General features: G+C 43.9%; 1 protein-coding gene across 1 annotated transcript in view; it reads right to left on the minus strand.

Annotated features, from left to right (window-relative positions):
- The window catches only part of setx (senataxin), a 59,535-nt gene that overhangs the window by 3,676 nt on the left and 36,246 nt on the right, over positions 1-19,613 (minus strand). The window contains exons 18-24 of the mRNA XM_038971308.1: positions 18,626-18,775; positions 15,886-15,993; positions 13,144-13,328; positions 1,429-1,521; positions 622-777; positions 268-363; positions 7-94 (exon numbers count right to left, since the gene is read on the minus strand). Coding sequence (XP_038827236.1) covers positions 7-94; positions 268-363; positions 622-777; positions 1,429-1,521; positions 13,144-13,328; positions 15,886-15,993; positions 18,626-18,775 — 876 coding nt within the window. The remainder of the gene's footprint in view (positions 1-6; positions 95-267; positions 364-621; positions 778-1,428; positions 1,522-13,143; positions 13,329-15,885; positions 15,994-18,625; positions 18,776-19,613) is intronic.

The following is a 19,613-nucleotide window of genomic DNA, read 5'->3' on the forward strand; positions in this document are numbered from 1 at the left end:
AATTACCTGGAGTGTCCGTAGATGGCCCAGAATGAACAGGCTAAACTTGGCCCGGGTGATGGTCACATTCAACCTCTGGCGATTCCCCAGGAATCTGGGGGGGGTTGTCCACCATAGATCAGAAACTATACCCATACCCCGGGTAAGCACAGTACTGGTAGTATGAATAATACTTTACGTAAAGCGTTACATAAATCCAATTTGTTATATCATTACCAAGTATAGGGCCTGGTCACATGGCCTTACCAGGAAAGCTTGTACACTCACCCGATGCCGCCCTGCTCGTCGCTCGCCCTGACGCAAGAGACAATGATACAGTCCATCTCTCGGCCCTGGAAGCCTTCCACAGTGTCAACGTCCACCCTGGAACACAATTTATCTTTTGGTCTTTCTAGAGTCCCTTCACACTGCTAGCGGGGGAAAACTACAGCAGAAAGGAAGCCATTTCTTTTGGCTCTAATGATTCTGCCAGCTAGGACTACTGAAATGGCTTCCTTTTCTGGCAAATGGTTTATTTTTACACCAGCAGTGCGAACGTACCCTTCATGCCATCGAAGCATATCCCTGGCAATCTACTAACCCCAATGAGAATGTGCATTTATGGTGCAGCACTTGACTCACGTGAGGTTCTTGTTGACCACCTTGGCCATCTCGCGGTTGATGCGGTCCTTCTGGGCATTGTAGGGCGTGATGACCCCCACCTTGACCTGCTGCTTCTCAGCCATCAGCCTCAGCAGGAACACGACTAGCTGCACCTCTTTCAGGTTGCTGAACGACCTGGTGACCAGCCAGACGGCAAATCAAACAGTCATTCAACATGTATTCAGTCACAAGCACTTTTTCGCAATGTCATGCATGTCATTAAAGGGATTGTTCAGCAAGAGGTTTGGAATTGGAACAAAATCAAATTCTGGATTGCAGTCACTTCCTGTCCTTAGACCAGGGGTATTCAACTCTTACCCTACGAGGTCTGGAGCCTGCTGGTTTTCTGTTCTACCTGATAATAAATTGCACCCACCTGGTATGCCAGGTCTAAATAGGTCTTTGATTACAGGGGAACAATGAAAACAAGCAGTAGAACTGGCTTCAAGGTCCAGAGTTGAGTTTGAAGGCCCTAGATCAGATGTGGCAAACTCATTCCATGGACTGCCGAGTGTCTGGGTTTTCACTCCTCCTTTGTACTTGATTAATTAAGGTCTCCAACTAGTTAAGGAACTCCACACACCTGGTCGTCTAGGGCTTAATTGAAAGGAAAAACCAAACACACTCTGCCCTCCATGGAATGGTTTTTACACGTGCCCTAGAATGTTGTGGAGATAAGAAACCAAATGTCTAAATCATGTAAAGTTGAACTATCCCTTTAACATGAGGCCTACAGTAGAATTAAATAGGAGAAGTTATAGGACCATGATCCAGAGCATTTCTTACGCTCCCTCCTTGACCTCCTGACCGTCGGTCACGTCAAACACACGGTAGGGCTGGAGAGGCCAGCCAAAGTTCCCCCTCCTCTCTGCAGTTTCACTGAAGACAGGAACACACACACACACACACACACAAATGATAGCCTAGTGGTTAAAGCGTTGGGCCAGTAACCGAAAGGTTACAGACAAAGTAAAAATGTGTTGTTCTGCCACCGAACAAGGCAGTTAACCCACTGTTCCCCGGTAGGCCATCATCGTAAATAAGAATTTGTTCTTAACTGACTTGCCTAGTTAAATCAAGGATAAATAAAACATGCAATGTTAAACGCTTAAAAAGGAGAATTCCCGCGATTCACTTCCTCATTTCTTGTTGTGCAGTATCAGGACATTAAAAGCTCAAAGACCCAAAGACATCCTTTTAGAAACTGACATGCTCTCAGTATAGCAATGTACTGTACCAGTCAAAAGTTGACACCTACTCATTCCATGGTTTACATTTTTTCCACTCTTTTCTACAATATAGAATAATAGTGAAGACTATGAATTAACACATATGGAATGCAGTAACAAAACAAAAAAAGTTAAACAAAATGTTTTATATTTGAGATTCTTCAAAGTAGCCACCCTTTGCCTTGACAGCTTTGCACACTTGGCATTCTCTCAACCAGCTTCATGAGGTAATCACCTAGAATGCATTTAAATTAACAGGTGTGCCTTGTGAATTTGTAGAATTTCTTTCCTTCTTATTGCGTTTGAGCCAATCAATTGTGCTGTGACAAGGTAGAGGTGGTATACAGAACTTTGAAAAGTTTCTTCAAGTGCAGTCGTAAAAACCATCAAGTGCTCTGATGAAACCAGCTCTCATGAGGACCGCTACAGGAAAGGAAGACCCAGAGTTACCTCTGCTGCAGAGGATAAGTAGATCAGAGTTACCTCTGCTGCAGAGGATAAGTAGATCAGAGTTACCTCTGCTGCAGAGGATAAGTAGATCAGAGTTACCTCTGCTGCAGAGGATAAGTAGATCAGAGTTACCTCTGCTGCAGAGGATAAGTAGATCAGAGTTACCTCTGCTGCAGAGGATAAGTAGATCAGAGTTACCTCTGCTGCAGAGGATAAGTAGATCAGAGTTACCTCTGCTGCAGAGGATAAGTAGATCAGAGTTACCTCTGCTGCAGAGGATAAGTAGATCAGAGTTACCTCTGCTGCAGAGGATAAGTAGATCAGAGTTACCTCTGCTGCAGAGGATAAGTAGATCAGAGTTACCTCTGCTGCAGAGGATAAGTAGATCAGAGTTACCTCTGCTGCAGAGGATAAGTAGATCAGAGTTACCTCTGCTGCAGAGGATAAGTAGATCAGAGTTACCTCTGCTGCAGAGGATAAGTAGATCAGAGTTACCTCTGCTGCAGAGGATAAGTAGATCAGAGTTACCTCTGCTGCAGAGGATAAGTAGATCAGAGTTACCTCTGCTGCAGAGGATAAGTAGATCAGAGTTACCTCTGCTGCAGAGGATAAGTAGATCAGAGTTACCTCTGCTGCAGAGGATAAGTAGATCAGAGTTACCTCTGCTGCAGAGGATAAGTAGATCAGAGTTACCTCTGCTGCAGAGGATAAGTAGATCAGAGTTACCTCTGCTGCAGAGGATAAGTAGATCAGAGTTACCTCTGCTGCAGAGGATAAGTAGATCAGAGTTACCTCTGCTGCAGAGGATAAGTAGATCAGAGTTACCTCTGCTGCAGAGGATAAGTAGATCAGAGTTACCTCTGCTGCAGAGGATAAGTAGATCAGAGTTACCTCTGCTGCAGAGGATAAGTAGATCAGAGTTACCTCTGCTGCAGAGGATAAGTAGATCAGAGTTACCTCTGCTGCAGAGGATAAGTAGATCAGAGTTACCTCTGCTGCAGAGGATAAGTAGATCAGAGTTACCTCTGCTGCAGAGGATAAGTAGATCAGAGTTACCTCTGCTGCAGAGGATAAGTAGATCAGAGTTACCTCTGCTGCAGAGGATAAGTAGATCAGAGTTACCTCTGCTGCAGAGGATAAGTAGATCAGAGTTACCTCTGCTGCAGAGGATAAGTAGATCAGAGTTACCTCTGCTGCAGAGGATAAGTAGATCAGAGTTACCTCTGCTGCAGAGGATAAGTAGATCAGAGTTACCTCTGCTGCAGAGGATAAGTAGATCAGAGTTACCTCTGCTGCAGAGGATAAGTAGATCAGAGTTACCTCTGCTGCAGAGGATAAGTAGATCAGAGTTACCTCTGCTGCAGAGGATAAGTAGATCAGAGTTACCTCTGCTGCAGAGGATAAGTAGATCAGAGTTACCTCTGCTGCAGAGGATAAGTAGATCAGAGTTACCTCTGCTGCAGAGGATAAGTAGATCAGAGTTACCTCTGCTGCAGAGGATAAGTAGATCAGAGTTACCTCTGCTGCAGAGGATAAGTAGATCAGAGTTACCTCTGCTGCAGAGGATAAGTAGATCAGAGTTACCTCTGCTGCAGAGGATAAGTAGATCAGAGTTACCTCTGCTGCAGAGGATAAGTAGATCAGAGTTACCTCTGCTGCAGAGGATAAGTAGATCAGAGTTACCTCTGCTGCAGAGGATAAGTAGATCAGAGTTACCTCTGCTGCAGAGGATAAGTAGATCAGAGTTACCTCTGCTGCAGAGGATAAGTAGATCAGAGTTACCTCTGCTGCAGAGGATAAGTAGATCAGAGTTACCTCTGCTGCAGAGGATAAGTAGATCAGAGTTACCTCTGCTGCAGAGGATAAGTAGATCAGAGTTACCTCTGCTGCAGAGGATAAGTAGATCAGAGTTACCTCTGCTGCAGAGGATAAGTAGATCAGAGTTACCTCTGCTGCAGAGGATAAGTAGATCAGAGTTACCTCTGCTGCAGAGGATAAGTAGATCAGAGTTACCTCTGCTGCAGAGGATAAGTAGATCAGAGTTACCTCTGCTGCAGAGGATAAGTAGATCAGAGTTACCTCTGCTGCAGAGGATAAGTAGATCAGAGTTACCTCTGCTGCAGAGGATAAGTAGATCAGAGTTACCTCTGCTGCAGAGGATAAGTAGATCAGAGTTACCTCTGCTGCAGAGGATAAGTAGATCAGAGTTACCTCTGCTGCAGAGGATAAGTAGATCAGAGTTACCTCTGCTGCAGAGGATAAGTAGATCAGAGTTACCTCTGCTGCAGAGGATAAGTAGATCAGAGTTACCTCTGCTGCAGAGGATAAGTAGATCAGAGTTACCTCTGCTGCAGAGGATAAGTAGATCAGAGTTACCTCTGCTGCAGAGGATAAGTAGATCAGAGTTACCTCTGCTGCAGAGGATAAGTAGATCAGAGTTACCTCTGCTGCAGAGGATAAGTAGATCAGAGTTACCTCTGCTGCAGAGGATAAGTAGATCAGAGTTACCTCTGCTGCAGAGGATAAGTAGATCAGAGTTACCTCTGCTGCAGAGGATAAGTAGATCAGAGTTACCTCTGCTGCAGAGGATAAGTAGATCAGAGTTACCTCTGCTGCAGAGGATAAGTAGATCAGAGTTACCTCTGCTGCAGAGGATAAGTAGATCAGAGTTACCTCTGCTGCAGAGGATAAGTAGATCAGAGTTACCTCTGCTGCAGAGGATAAGTAGATCAGAGTTACCTCTGCTGCAGAGGATAAGTAGATCAGAGTTACCTCTGCTGCAGAGGATAAGTAGATCAGAGTTACCTCTGCTGCAGAGGATAAGTAGATCAGAGTTACCTCTGCTGCAGAGGATAAGTAGATCAGAGTTACCTCTGCTGCAGAGGATAAGTAGATCAGAGTTACCTCTGCTGCAGAGGATAAGTAGATCAGAGTTACCTCTGCTGCAGAGGATAAGTAGATCAGAGTTACCTCTGCTGCAGAGGATAAGTAGATCAGAGTTACCTCTGCTGCAGAGGATAAGTAGATCAGAGTTACCTCTGCTGCAGAGGATAAGTAGATCAGAGTTACCTCTGCTGCAGAGGATAAGTAGATCAGAGTTACCTCTGCTGCAGAGGATAAGTAGATCAGAGTTACCTCTGCTGCAGAGGATAAGTAGATCAGAGTTACCTCTGCTGCAGAGGATAAGTAGATCAGAGTTACCTCTGCTGCAGAGGATAAGTAGATCAGAGTTACCTCTGCTGCAGAGGATAAGTAGATCAGAGTTACCTCTGCTGCAGAGGATAAGTAGATCAGAGTTACCTCTGCTGCAGAGGATAAGTAGATCAGAGTTACCTCTGCTGCAGAGGATAAGTAGATCAGAGTTACCTCTGCTGCAGAGGATAAGTAGATCAGAGTTACCTCTGCTGCAGAGGATAAGTAGATCAGAGTTACCTCTGCTGCAGAGGATAAGTAGATCAGAGTTACCTCTGCTGCAGAGGATAAGTAGATCAGAGTTACCTCTGCTGCAGAGGATAAGTAGATCAGAGTTACCTCTGCTGCAGAGGATAAGTAGATCAGAGTTACCTCTGCTGCAGAGGATAAGTAGATCAGAGTTACCTCTGCTGCAGAGGATAAGTAGATCAGAGTTACCTCTGCTGCAGAGGATAAGTAGATCAGAGTTACCTCTGCTGCAGAGGATAAGTAGATCAGAGTTACCTCTGCTGCAGAGGATAAGTAGATCAGAGTTACCTCTGCTGCAGAGGATAAGTAGATCAGAGTTACCTCTGCTGCAGAGGATAAGTAGATCAGAGTTACCTCTGCTGCAGAGGATAAGTAGATCAGAGTTACCTCTGCTGCAGAGGATAAGTAGATCAGAGTTACCTCTGCTGCAGAGGATAAGTAGATCAGAGTTACCTCTGCTGCAGAGGATAAGTAGATCAGAGTTACCTCTGCTGCAGAGGATAAGTAGATCAGAGTTACCTCTGCTGCAGAGGATAAGTAGATCAGAGTTACCTCTGCTGCAGAGGATAAGTAGATCAGAGTTACCTCTGCTGCAGAGGATAAGTAGATCAGAGTTACCTCTGCTGCAGAGGATAAGTAGATCAGAGTTACCTCTGCTGCAGAGGATAAGTAGATCAGAGTTACCTCTGCTGCAGAGGATAAGTAGATCAGAGTTACCTCTGCTGCAGAGGATAAGTAGATCAGAGTTACCTCTGCTGCAGAGGATAAGTAGATCAGAGTTACCTCTGCTGCAGAGGATAAGTAGATCAGAGTTACCTCTGCTGCAGAGGATAAGTAGATCAGAGTTACCTCTGCTGCAGAGGATAAGTAGATCAGAGTTACCTCTGCTGCAGAGGATAAGTAGATCAGAGTTACCTCTGCTGCAGAGGATAAGTAGATCAGAGTTACCTCTGCTGCAGAGGATAAGTAGATCAGAGTTACCTCTGCTGCAGAGGATAAGTAGATCAGAGTTACCTCTGCTGCAGAGGATAAGTAGATCAGAGTTACCTCTGCTGCAGAGGATAAGTAGATCAGAGTTACCTCTGCTGCAGAGGATAAGTAGATCAGAGTTACCTCTGCTGCAGAGGATAAGTAGATCAGAGTTACCTCTGCTGCAGAGGATAAGTAGATCAGAGTTACCTCTGCTGCAGAGGATAAGTAGATCAGAGTTACCTCTGCTGCAGAGGATAAGTAGATCAGAGTTACCTCTGCTGCAGAGGATAAGTAGATCAGAGTTACCTCTGCTGCAGAGGATAAGTAGATCAGAGTTACCTCTGCTGCAGAGGATGAGTTTATTAGAGTTACCAGCCTTAGAAATTGTAGCCTAAATAAATGCTTCACACAGAGTCCAAGTAACAGACATATCAACTGTTCAGAGGAGACGGCGTGAATCAGGCCTTCATGGTCAAATTGCTGCAAAGAAACCACTACTAAAGGACACCAATAAGAAGATACTTGCTTGGGCCAAGAAACACGAGCAATGGACATTAGACCGGTGGAAAATTGTCCGTTGATCTAAATGAGTCCAAATTTTTGGTTCCAACCGCCGTGTCTTTGCGAGACGCGGCGTAGGTGAACTCCAGATGTGTGGTTGCCACCGTGAAGCATGGAGGTGTGATGGTGCTTTGCTGGTGACACTTAGTGGGACTATCATTTGTTTTCAACAGGACAATAACTCAGCACGCCTCCAGGCTGTGTAAGGGATATTTGGCCAAGAAGGAGATGGATTGCTGCATCCGATGACCTGGCCTCCACAATCAACCTACCTCAACCCAATTGAGATGGTTTGGGATGAGTTGGACAGCAGAAGGAAAAGCAGCCAACAAGTGCTCAGCATGTGGGAACTCCTTCAAGACTGTTGGAAAAGCATTCCAGGTGAAGCTGGTTGAGAAAATGCCAAGTGTGCAAAGCTGTCAAGGCGAAGAGTGTCTACTTTGAAAAAGTAAAATATATTTGGATTTGTTTTACACTTTTTGGTTACTATATGATTCCATGTGTGTTATTTCATAGATTTGATGTCTTCACTATTATTCTAATATGTAGAAAAAAATTACAAATAAAGAAAAGCCCTTGAAATGATTAGGTGTCCGAACTTTTGACTTTTACTGTAGGTCATTCTGAACTTTCTCCGCAACATAATCAATGTTCCCTCTAAGCCGCGCCCAGTCGTGCAATAGCCTCGACACTGCCGCGCAGCTCCCTGGGACTGCTGAGCATTAGAAATATCAGCCCACGGAAAGCAGCACGAGATAGAACTTCGACGTAACTCTCTAGAGTTCTCCCTGTTAACACAATCAACGTTTTCCTTTACTGTGGCAATTGTGATCGAATCAACGCAATATCAAAATCAAATATTATTTGTCACAAAATTGTTAATGTTGTAAATGACTATAGTAGCTGAAAACGGCTGGTTTTTATTGGAATATCTACATAAGCGTAGAGGCCCATTATCAGCAACCATCACTCCTGTGTTCTAATGGCACGTTGTGTTAGCTAATCCATGTTGATCATTTTAAAAAGGCTAATTGATCGTTAGAAAACCCTTTTGCAATTATGTTAGCACAGCTGAAAACTGCTGTGCTATTTTAAAGAAGCAATAAAACTGGCCTTCTTTAGACTAGTTGAATATCTGGAGCATCGATTACAGGCTTAAAATGGCCAGAAACAAAGAACTTTCTTCTGAAACTCGTCAGTCCAGTCTTGTTCTGAGAAATGAAGGCTATTCCATGTGAAAAATTGCCAATAAACTGAAGATCTCGTACAACGCTGTGTACTACTCCCTTCACAGAAAAGCGCAAACTGGATTGAACCAGAACAGAAAGAGTGGGAGACCCCGGTCCACAACTGAGCAAGAGGACAAGTACATTAGTGTCTCTAGTTTGAGAAACAGACACCTCACAAGTCCTCAACTGGCAGCTTTATTAATAGTACCCGCAAAACAACAGTCTCAACGTCAACAGTGAAGAGGCGACTCCGGGATGCTGGCCTAATTTTATGTTACTTTAAAAAATTGACAAAATGTGCTTTTCTTTCAAAAACAAGGACATTTCTAAGTGACCCCAACTTTAGAACGGTAGTGTACATGTAGGTAGTTATTAAACTGACTATGCATAGATAACAGACAGTAGCAGCAGCATAAAAAGGGGCAATGCAAATAGTCTGGGTAGCCATTTGATTAGATGTTCAGGAGTCTTATGGCTTGGGGGTAGAAGCTGTTTAGAAGCCTCGGACTTGGCACTCCGTTACTGCTTGCCGTGCGGTAGCAGAGAAAAAAAAACTGTCTATGACTAGGGTGGCTGGAGTCTGACAATTTTTATAGAAGTCCTGGACGGCAGGAAGCTTGGCCCCTGTGATGTACTGCGCCATTCGCACCACCCTACGTAGTGCCTTGCGGTCGGAGGCCGAGCAGCTGCCATACCAGGCGGCAATGCAACCCGTCAGGATGCTTTTGATGGTGCAGCTGTTGAAGCTTTTGAGGATCTGAGGACCCATGCTGAATCTTTTCAGTCTCCTGAGGGGGAATAGGTTTTGTCATACCCTGTTCACGACTGTGTCTTGGTGTGTTTGGACCATGATAGTTTGTTGGTGACGTGGACGCCAAGGAACTTGAAGCCTTCAACCTGATCCACTACAGTCCTGTCGATGAGAATGGGGGCGTGCTCGGTCCTCCTTTCCTGTAGTCCACAATCATCTCCTGTCTTGATCACGTTAAGGGAGAGGTTGTTGTCCTTGCGCCACACGGTCAGGTCTCTGACCTCCTCCCTATAGGCTGTTTCACCACTGTTGTGTCATCGGCAAACTTGATGATGGAGTCATGCCCTGGCCGTGCAGTCATGAGTGAACAGGGAGTACAGGAGGGGGCTGAGCACACATCCCTGAGGGGCCCCCGTGTTGAGGATCAGCGTGGCGGATGTATTGTTACCTACCCTTACCACCTGGGGGCGGCCCGTCAGGAAGTCCAGAATCCAGTTGCAGAGGGAGGTGTTTAGTCCCAGGGTCCTGAGCTTGTTGATGAGCTTTGAGGGCACTATGGTGTTGAACGCTGAGCTGAAGTCAATGAACAGCACTCTCACGTAGGTGTTCCTTTTGCCCAGGTGGGAAAGGGCAGTGAGGAGTGCAATAGAGATTGCATCATCTGTGGATCTGTTGGGGCGGTATGCAAATTGGAGTGGGTCTAGGGTTTCTGGGATAATGGTGTTGTGAGCCATGACCTGCCTTTCAAAGCACTTCATGGCTACAGACGTGAGTGCTACAGGTCAGTAGTCATTTAGGCAGGTTACCTTGGTGTTCTTGGGCACAGGAACTATGGTGGTCTGCTTGATACATGTTGGTATTACAGACTCGGACAGGGAGAGGTTGAAAATATCAGTGAAGACACTTGCCAGTTGGTCAGAGCATTCTAGGAGTATACGTCCTGGTAATCTGTCTGGCCCTGCGGCCTTGTGAATGTTGACCTGTTTAAAAGGTCTTAATCACATCGGCTGCGGAGAGCGTGATCACACAGTCGTGCGGAACAGCTCAAGCTCTCATGCATGTTTCAGTGTTTCTTGCCTCGAAGCGAGCATAGAAGTTATTTAGCTCGTCTGGTAGGCTCGGGTCACTGGGCAGCTCACAGCTGTGCTTCCCTTTGTAGTATAATAGTTTGCAAGCCCTGCCACATCCAACGAGCGTTGGAGAAGGTGTAGTACGATTTGATCTTAGTCCTGTATTGACGCTTTGTCTGTTTGATGGTTCGGAGGAGGGCATAGCGGGATTTCTTATAAGCTTCCGAGTTAGAGTCCTGCTCCTTGAAAGCGGCAGCTCCACCATTTAGCTCAGTGCGGATGTTGCCTGTAATCCATGGCTTCTGGTTGGGGTATGTATATAATATTAGCCACTTTCAAAGCAACATACTGAAACAAAAAATAACTATGCAAGAGATCTTGTAGGCAGAATTCAGAGTAGGATTGTATTGCAATTCTATTCTAACTCAGCCGGTACTCACAGACCTGAGCGGCATAACCAAATCCGAGCTGCGATAGGCCAATATGCAAAAAGACCATTGTCATATATGGATGTGTGGCATTTACTTTGAACTGGACGGTGTTTACAGCATGAGCAGTCGTGAGTAGATGCACTTGTTTTGAGATCAAAGCCAGAGCTGCATGTAGCCATGTGTGCCCATTTTGTTAATATCCCTTGCTAGTTAGTGAGTTACTATCTCAATTATAGATCATTTGTAGGCAGCAATAGGGGAGTGATTGCTTCCTCCAAAAGCTCTTTGAAAAGCAAGTCAGGTATAGAACATTTTTGTCTTGAAGGGGCAGTGTTGTATTTTGAGACAGGCTTGAATAAGCCAAGTAACTAATAGGCAGAGGGTAGCATAATTTGTCTGATTCTCTGTAATAAGGCTATTGGAATAATAATGCATTTATTTTGTTAAGTGGTTTCTTGCATCAAACAACATTTTCAGTCACCTTGTCTGAAGGACAAGTGGATAAACAGGTTAACGTCAACTGAAGTGGTGATGCATATGTATTCACCACTTTTGCTATGAAGCCCCTAATAAGATCTGTCGCAACTAATTACCTTCAGAAGTCACATAAATTAGTTAAATAAAGTCCACCTGTGTGCAATCTAAGTGTCACATGATCTGTCACATGATCTCACTATATATACACACACACCTGTTCTGAAAGGCCCCAATGTCTGCAACACCACCAAACAAGGGGCACCACCAAGCAAGTGGCACTATGAAGACCAAGGAACTCTCCAAACAGGTCAGGGACAAAGTTGTGGACAAGTACAAGTCAGGGTTAGGTTCAAAAAAAAAAAATCTGAAACTGAACATCCTACGGCGCACCATTAAATCCATTATTAAAAAAATTGAAAGAATTTGGCACCACCACAACAAACCTGCCAAGAGAGGACCACCCACCAAAACTCAGACCAGGGAAGGATGGCATTAATCAGAGGCAACAAAGAGACCAAAGATAACCCTGAAGGAGCTGCGAAGTGCCACAGCGGAGATCGGAGGATCTGTCCACAGGACCACTTTAAGCCGTACACTCCACAGAGCTGGGCTTTACGGAAGAGTGGCCAGAAAAAAAATAAGCAAACACATTTGGTGTTCTCCAAAAGGAATGTGGGAGACCCCCCAAACATATGGAAGAATGTACTCTGGTCAGATGACTAAAATTTAGCTTTTTGTCCATCAAGGAAAACGCTATGTATGGCGCAAACCCAACACCTCTCATCACCCAAGAACAGCATCCCCAGTGAAGCACGGTGGTGGCAGCATCATGCTGTGGGGATGTTTTCCATCGGTAGGGACTGGGAAACTGATCAGAATTGAAGGAATGATGGATGGCGCTAAATACAGGGAAATTCCAGAGGGAAACCTGTTTCAGTCTTCCAGAGATTCGAGACTGGGACGGAGGTTCACCTTCCAGCAGGACAATGACCCTAAGCATACTGCTAAAGCAACACTTGAGTGGTTTAAGGGGATACATTTAAATGTCTTGGAATGGCCTAGTCAAAGCCCAGACCTCAATTCAATTGAGAATCTGTGGTATGACTTAAAGATTGTTGTACACCAGCGGAACCCATCCAACTTGAAGGAGCTGAAGCAGTTTTGCCTTGAAGAACGGACAAAAATCCCAGTGGCTAGCTGTGCCAAGCTTATAGAGACATACCCCAAGAGACTTGCAGCTGTAACTGCTGCAAAAGGTGGCTCTACAAAGTATTGACTTTTGGGGGGGTTGATTAGTTATGCACGCTCAAGTTCCGTTTTTTTGTCTTATTTCTTGTTTGTTCCACAATAAAAAATATTTTGCATCTTCAAAATGGTAGGCATGTTGAGTAAATCAAATGATTTAAAAAAAAATCTAAATTTAGTTCTAGGTTGTAAGGCAACAAAATAGGAAAAATGCCAAAGGGGGTGAATACTTTCACAAGCCACTATATGTGTACAACATTAAAGACCTACATCACTATACTGAGTGTGTCAGTTTCAAAAATGTATTTTGCATGCCCTGATACTGCACAATGACTAAGTGAATTGCGGCTGGGGTAAGTTTCTCAAAAACAAGACAAAACTAGAAATACAATTTAAAAAGTGTCTGGAAACTTCCATAACATTGAGATTTACTTCAGAAATAGGAACAGTCACCATTAATAATGCAGCACTGTGTACACCACTACACTCAAAGAAATTGTGATCAATGACAGGTGCATTACGTTGTAATTAAATATTTGCTCACAATCTCTCCAGCTTTAGGAACATGAAAACAATAACTAGACCATTAATTCCTACGGAATCAAGTCTGTGTGTTTTAAAGGCGTGGGCAGGGAGGGAACGTACCTGTCAGTTTTAAGGGCCTTGCGGTAGATGTGCTTGGAGGGGAACTCGCAGATTTCGGGGTGCATGCGGTACTGGCAGCTAAGGAAGACCACAGGGCTGGGCTTCTTGTTCTCCTTACAGTAGTCATCTAGGTTCCTCACCAGCCGAGCCATCAGGGACTGGCCGTACTTCAACTCCTTCGCTTTCTGACAGAAGAAAAATCATACATTTAAATGGAACACTTAATCTACCGAACACTAATGCTTTTAACGTCTTTGGGATAGGGGGCAGTATTTTCACGTCCAGATGAAAAGCGTGCGCAAAGTAAACTGCCTGCTACTCAGGCCCAGAAGCTAGGATATGCATATTATTAGTAGATTTGGATAGAAAACACTCCAAAGGTTCTAAAACTGTTTGAATGATGTCTGTTTGAATGATGTCTGAGTATAACAGAACTTATTTGGCGAAAGCCCGAGGACAAACCATCCAGAAAAAAAAAAAAGGGGTCACTTTTCAATGGGTTTTCATTGGGATTCTAGATTTCTAAGGCAGTTGCTTGCCGTTCCTATCGCTTCCACTGGATGCCAACAGTCTTCAGAAATTGGTTGATTTTTTTCCTTTGTGAAATGAAGTAGCCCTGTTCAGAACGAGGCTCGAGGGAAGTGTATTGTTTGACAGAGGCGCGCGACCTGAGAAGCACGCCGTTTAAACGCCGTTTATCCCATCTTAAATTTTATTGATTATTTACATAAAAAAATACCTAAAGTTGTATTAGGAAAGTTGAAATGTTTGGACAAAGATTACAGGTAACTTATGAGATATTTTGTAGTCATGTTGCGCGATTTGGAACCGGTGTGTTTCTGAATCAAACGCGCCAAATAAATGGATATTTTGGATACATAACGACGGAATTAATCGAACAAAAGGACCATTTGTGATGTTTATGGGACATATTGGAGTGCCAACAGAAGAAGCTCGTCAAAGGTAAGGCATGAATTATATCTTTATTTCTGAGTTTCGTGTCGCGCCTGGCGGGATGAAATATGATTGTCTGTTTGTTTGATGGGGTGCTGTCCTCAGAAAATAGCATGGTTTGCTTTCTCCGTAAAGCCTTTTTGAAATCTGACACATTGGCTGGATTAACAACAAGTGTAGCTATAAATTTGGTGTATTGCATGTGTGAATTCATGAAAGTTTAATATTTTTAGTAATTTAATTTGAATTTGGAGCTCTGCCATTTCACAGGATGTTGGTCAGGTGGGACGGTAGCGTCCCATCTAGCCTAGAGAGGTTAATGTACAGTACCAGTCAAAAGTTTGGACACATACTCATTGGAGGGTTTATTTATTTTTACTATTTTCTACATTGTAGAAAAATAGTGAAGACATCAAAACTACGAAATAACACATACGGAATCGTGCAGTAAACAAAAGTGTTCAATCAAAATATATTTGAGATTCTTCAAAATCAACCACCCTTTGCCTTGATGACAGCTTAGCACACTCTTGGTCTTCTCTCAACCAGATTCATGAGGTAGTCACCTGGAATGCATTTCAATTAACAGGTGTGCCTTGTTAAAAGTTAATTTGTGGAATTTCATTCCTTCTTAATGCGTTTGAGCCAATCAGTTGTGTTGTAGGGGTGGTATACAGAAGATATCCCTATTTGGTAAAATACCCAGTCCTTATTACGGTAAGAACAGCTCAAATAAGCAAAGAGAAATGACATTCCATCATCACTTTAAGACATGAGGGTCAGTCAACGAGGACAATTTCCAAAACATTGCAAGTTTAAGCGCACTTGCAAAAACCATCAAGCACTATGATGAAACTGGCTCTCATGAGGACCGCCACAGGAAAGGAAGACCCAGAGTTACTTCTACTGCAGAGGATGAGTTCATTAAAGTTACCAGCCTCAGAAATTGCAGACCAAATAAATGCGTCAGAGTTCAAGTAACAATCATCAACTGTTCAGAGGAGACTTTGTGAGTCAGGCCTTCATGGTCAAATTGCTGCAAAGAAAATCACTATTTGACCAAGAAGGAGAGTGATGGAGTGTTGCATCAGATGACCTGGCCTCAATCCAATTCAGATGGTTTGGGTTGAGTTGGACCGCAGAATGAAGGTAAAGCAGCCAACAGGTGCTCAGCATGTAGGAAGTCCTTCAAGAATGTTGGGAAAGCATTCCAGGTGACTAACTCGTAAAGCTGGCTGAGAGAAAGCAAAGCTGTCAAGAAAAAGGGTGGTTACATTGAAGAACCGCAAATATAAAATATATGTTGATTTGTTTAACACTTTTTTGGTTACTATATGATTCCATGTGTTATTTCATAGTTTTGATGTATTCACTATTTTTCGACGATGTAGAAAATAGTAAAAATAAAGAAAAACCCTTGAATGAGTAGTTGTCCAAACCTTTGACTAGTATTGTATATCTATATATGGGGAGAAACAAACAGCCAGGGGAACACAATGAAAATACACAGTTACTGTTTCATCATCAGTCAGAATCATTGACCTGAGAAGTATTGAAAGACTCACATGAGTAAGAATAGGGGCGGCAGGTAGCCTAGTGGTCAGAGCGTTGGGCCAGTAACCACTGACAAGGTAAAAATCTGTCCTTCTGCCCCGGAACAAGGCAGTTAACCCACTGTTCCCCAGTAGGCCGTCATTGTAAATAAGAATTTGTTCTGAACTGATTTGCCAAGTTAAATTGAAATCTCTTGCAGGTGTATTTTCAGGTAGTGACAGTGAGCTGCAGTACCTGGGAGATAACCGTGGGGGGCAGCTGATGGGGGTCTCCCACCAGGATGAGGGCGTTGCACTGGTAGAGCATAGGGATGAGAGTCTCCGTCTCGGTGGCCTGCCCTGCCTGCACCACACAGAAATATGTTGGGGGAAAAATGCTCTTGGTTTCTCACATTCATACTGAGGCAGTGTGAAGGTGTTTTCACAAAGTGCATTCGAAAAATATTCAGACCCCTTGACTTTTTCCACATTGTTACATTACAGCCTTAATCTAAAATTGATTGGAAGTGTTTTTCCCCGCCTCAATCTACACACAACAATGACAAAGCAAAAACAGGTAGATTTTTTGCAAACGTATTAAATTAAACTGAAATATCACATTTACATAAGTATTCAGACCCTTTACTCAGTACTTTGTTAAAGCACCTTTGGCAGCAAATACAGCCTATTATTCTTGGGTATGACGCTACAAGCTTGGCACACCTGTATTTGGAGAGTTTCTCACATTCTTCTCCGCAGATCCTCTCAAGCTGTCAGGTTGCATGTGAAGGATCTGCACAGCCATTTTCATGGCCCCTCCTGAGATATTGGATGGGGTTCAAGTCCGGGATCTGGCTGGGCCGCTCAAAGACATTCAGAGACTTGTCCCGAAGCCACTCCTGCGTTGTCTTGGCTGTGTGCTTAGGGTCATTGTCCTGTTGGAAGGTGAACCTTTGCCCCATTCTGAGGTCCTGAGCGCTCTGGATCAGGTTTTTAATCAAGGATCTCTGTACTTTTCTCTGTTCATCTTTCCCTCGATCCTGACTAGTCTCCCAGTCCCTGACACCAAAAAACATCCCCACAGCATGATGTTTCCTCCAGGCGTGACACTTGGCATACAGGCCAAAGACCACAATCTTGGCTTCTTCAGACCAGAAAATGTTTCTCATGGTCTGAGATTCGGGTTCTTGGTCACCTCCCTGACTAAGGCCCTTCTCCCCTGACTGCTCAGTTTGGCTGGGCGGCCAGCTCTAGGAAGAGTCTTGGTGGTTCCAAACTGCTTCCAGCTAAGAATGATGGAGGCCATTGTGTTCTTGGGGACCTTCAATGCTGCAGAAATTTTTTGGTACCCTTCCCCAGATCTGTGCATCGACACAATCCTGTCTCGGAGCTCTACAGACAATTCCTTCGACCTCATGGCTTGGTTTATGCTCTAACAAGCACTGTCATCTGTTGGACCTTATATGGACCTCCTGACCCCTCCTGTCTCAGCCGCCAGTATTTATGCTGCAGTAGTTTGTGTGTCGGGGGGCTAGGGTCAGTTTGTTATATCTGGAGTATTTCTCCTGTCTTATCCTGTGTCCTGTGTGAATGTAAGTATGCTCTCTCTAATTCTCTCTTTCTCTCTCGGAGGACCTGAGCCCTAGGACCATACCTCATGACGACTCCTTGCTGTCCCCAGTCCACCTGGCCGTGCTGCTGCTCCAGTTTCAACTGTTCTGCCTGCGGCTATGGAACCCTGACCTGTTCACCGGATGTGCTACCTGTCCCAGACCTGCTGTTTTCAACTCTCTAGAGACAGCGGGAGCGGTAGAGATACTCTCAATGATTGGCTATGAAAAGCCAACTGACATTTACTCCTGAGGTGCTGACTTGTTGCACCCTCGACAACTACTGTGATTATTATTATTATTATTATTTGACCATGCTGGTCATTTAAGAACATTTGAACATCTTGGCCATGTTCTGTTACAATCTCCACCCGGCACAGCCAGAAGAGGACTGGCCACCCCTCATAGCCTGGTTCCTCTAGGTTTCTTCCTAGGTTTTGGCCTTTCTAGGGAGTTTTTCCCAGCCACCGTGCTTCTACACCTGCATTGCTTGCTGTTTGGGGTTTTAGGCTGGGTTTCTGTACAGCACTTTGATATTTCATCTGATATAAGAAGGGCTATATAAATACATTTGATAAACAGTTGTTTGCCTTTCCAAATCATGTCCAATCAATAGAATTTACCACAAGTGGACTCCAAGTTGTAGAAACATCAAGGATGATCAATGGAAACAGGATGCACCTAAGCTCAATTTCAAGTCTCATAATAAAGCGTCTGAATACTTACGTAAATAAGGGATTATTATTATTTTTAATACATTTGCAAAAATTTCTTACAAACCTGTTCTCGCTTTGTCATTATGGGATATTGTGTGTAGATTGAGGAACATTCTTATTTCATTCATTTTAGAATAAGGCTGAAAACGTAACAAAATGTGGAAAAAGTCAAGGGTTCTGAATAATTTCTGAATGCTCTGTACCTACTTACATTTTGGAAGCTAAATGACAGCATTTAGTTAAAAGATATAACGATTATAATCAAGAACATTTACATGTAAATATTATTGGTAACATGATAAAAGAATAACTACAGATTAAATTATGCTGATATTGAAAATTGTACTACCAAAGGCTACTGCCCCTTTAAGAGCTAGCAATGATTTTGTACCTCGTGTTATTCAAACCCCATAATCAGATAATTAGCCTATGAAGTTCTTTTGTAGCCTCCACACATATTTTGGTATCTCTGTGTGAAAGTCCTTGATAATCGCTAATCAATGTCCAAAAACAGCACAAAATATTTTCTGCTTCTCATTTGTGGCACCAACGTGAGTTATGGGTGTCGCAGCAGCCTAGTGTGCTTGCACACCGTGAGTCTCCAGGACCACTTTGGTAGATGGAACAACTATTGAAATGCAGCCAAAGTATAGGAGCTCCAAAATCTGACCTCGTCCACGATGATGCAGATAAAGGGCTTGTGTCCCAGGCGCCGGAACGCCGACTCCAGGATGGTGCTGCCGCTGGTGCTCAAGGTGCAGCAGACCACATGGGCATCCTGCAGTACCTGGGCCTGGGTTTCCTGCGTCTTACTGCGAGACTGATAGTGGGAGGAAGAAGAGAAAAATGTAGAGAACGAGTTCGACAGAAAGAGGGAAGAGAAAGCATGAGGGTTATGAGAGAGAAATAAGCATTTCTAATTAGAAGTCTTTCCCATCAAAGCTGTGTTTCTCCTTTCTTTAATCCATCCTTAATAACTCATCTAATGAGCCCTTATACACATGACAAAGTTGCTAAGGTCATCATCTCTGTACACTACCGGTCATAATATTTAGAACACCAACTCATTCAAGGGTTTTTCTTTATTTTATACATTGTAGAATAATAGACATCAAAACTATGAAATAACACACATGGAACTTTTTTTTTAAATATATATTTTTAGATGAATCTTCAAAGTAGTAGCCACCCTTTGCCTTGATGACAGCTTTACATACTCTTGGCATTCTCTCAACCAGTTTCACCTGGAATGCTATTCCAACAGTCTTGAAGGAGTTCCCACATATGCTGAGCACTTGGCTGCTTTTCCTTCACTCTGCGGACCGACTCAGCCCAAACCATGTCAATTTTGTTGAGGTCGGGGGATTGTGGAGGCCAGGTCATCTGAGGCATCACTCCACTCTCCTTGGTAAAATAGCCCTTACACAGCCTGGAGGTGTGTTGGGTCATTGTCCTGTTGAAAACCAAAACGATAGCCCCACTAGGCGCAAACCAGATGGGATGGCGTATTGCTTCAGAATGCTGTGGTAGCCATGCTGGTTAAGTGTGCCTTGAATTCTAAATCAAATCACAGACAGTGTCACCAGCAAAGCACACCCACACCTCCTCCATGCTTTACGGTGGGAAATACATGCGGAGACCATCCATTCACCCGCACC

This window comes from Salvelinus namaycush, chromosome 31 (assembly GCF_016432855.1).
Source record: "Salvelinus namaycush isolate Seneca chromosome 31, SaNama_1.0, whole genome shotgun sequence".
NCBI lineage: Eukaryota > Metazoa > Chordata > Actinopteri > Salmoniformes > Salmonidae > Salvelinus > Salvelinus namaycush.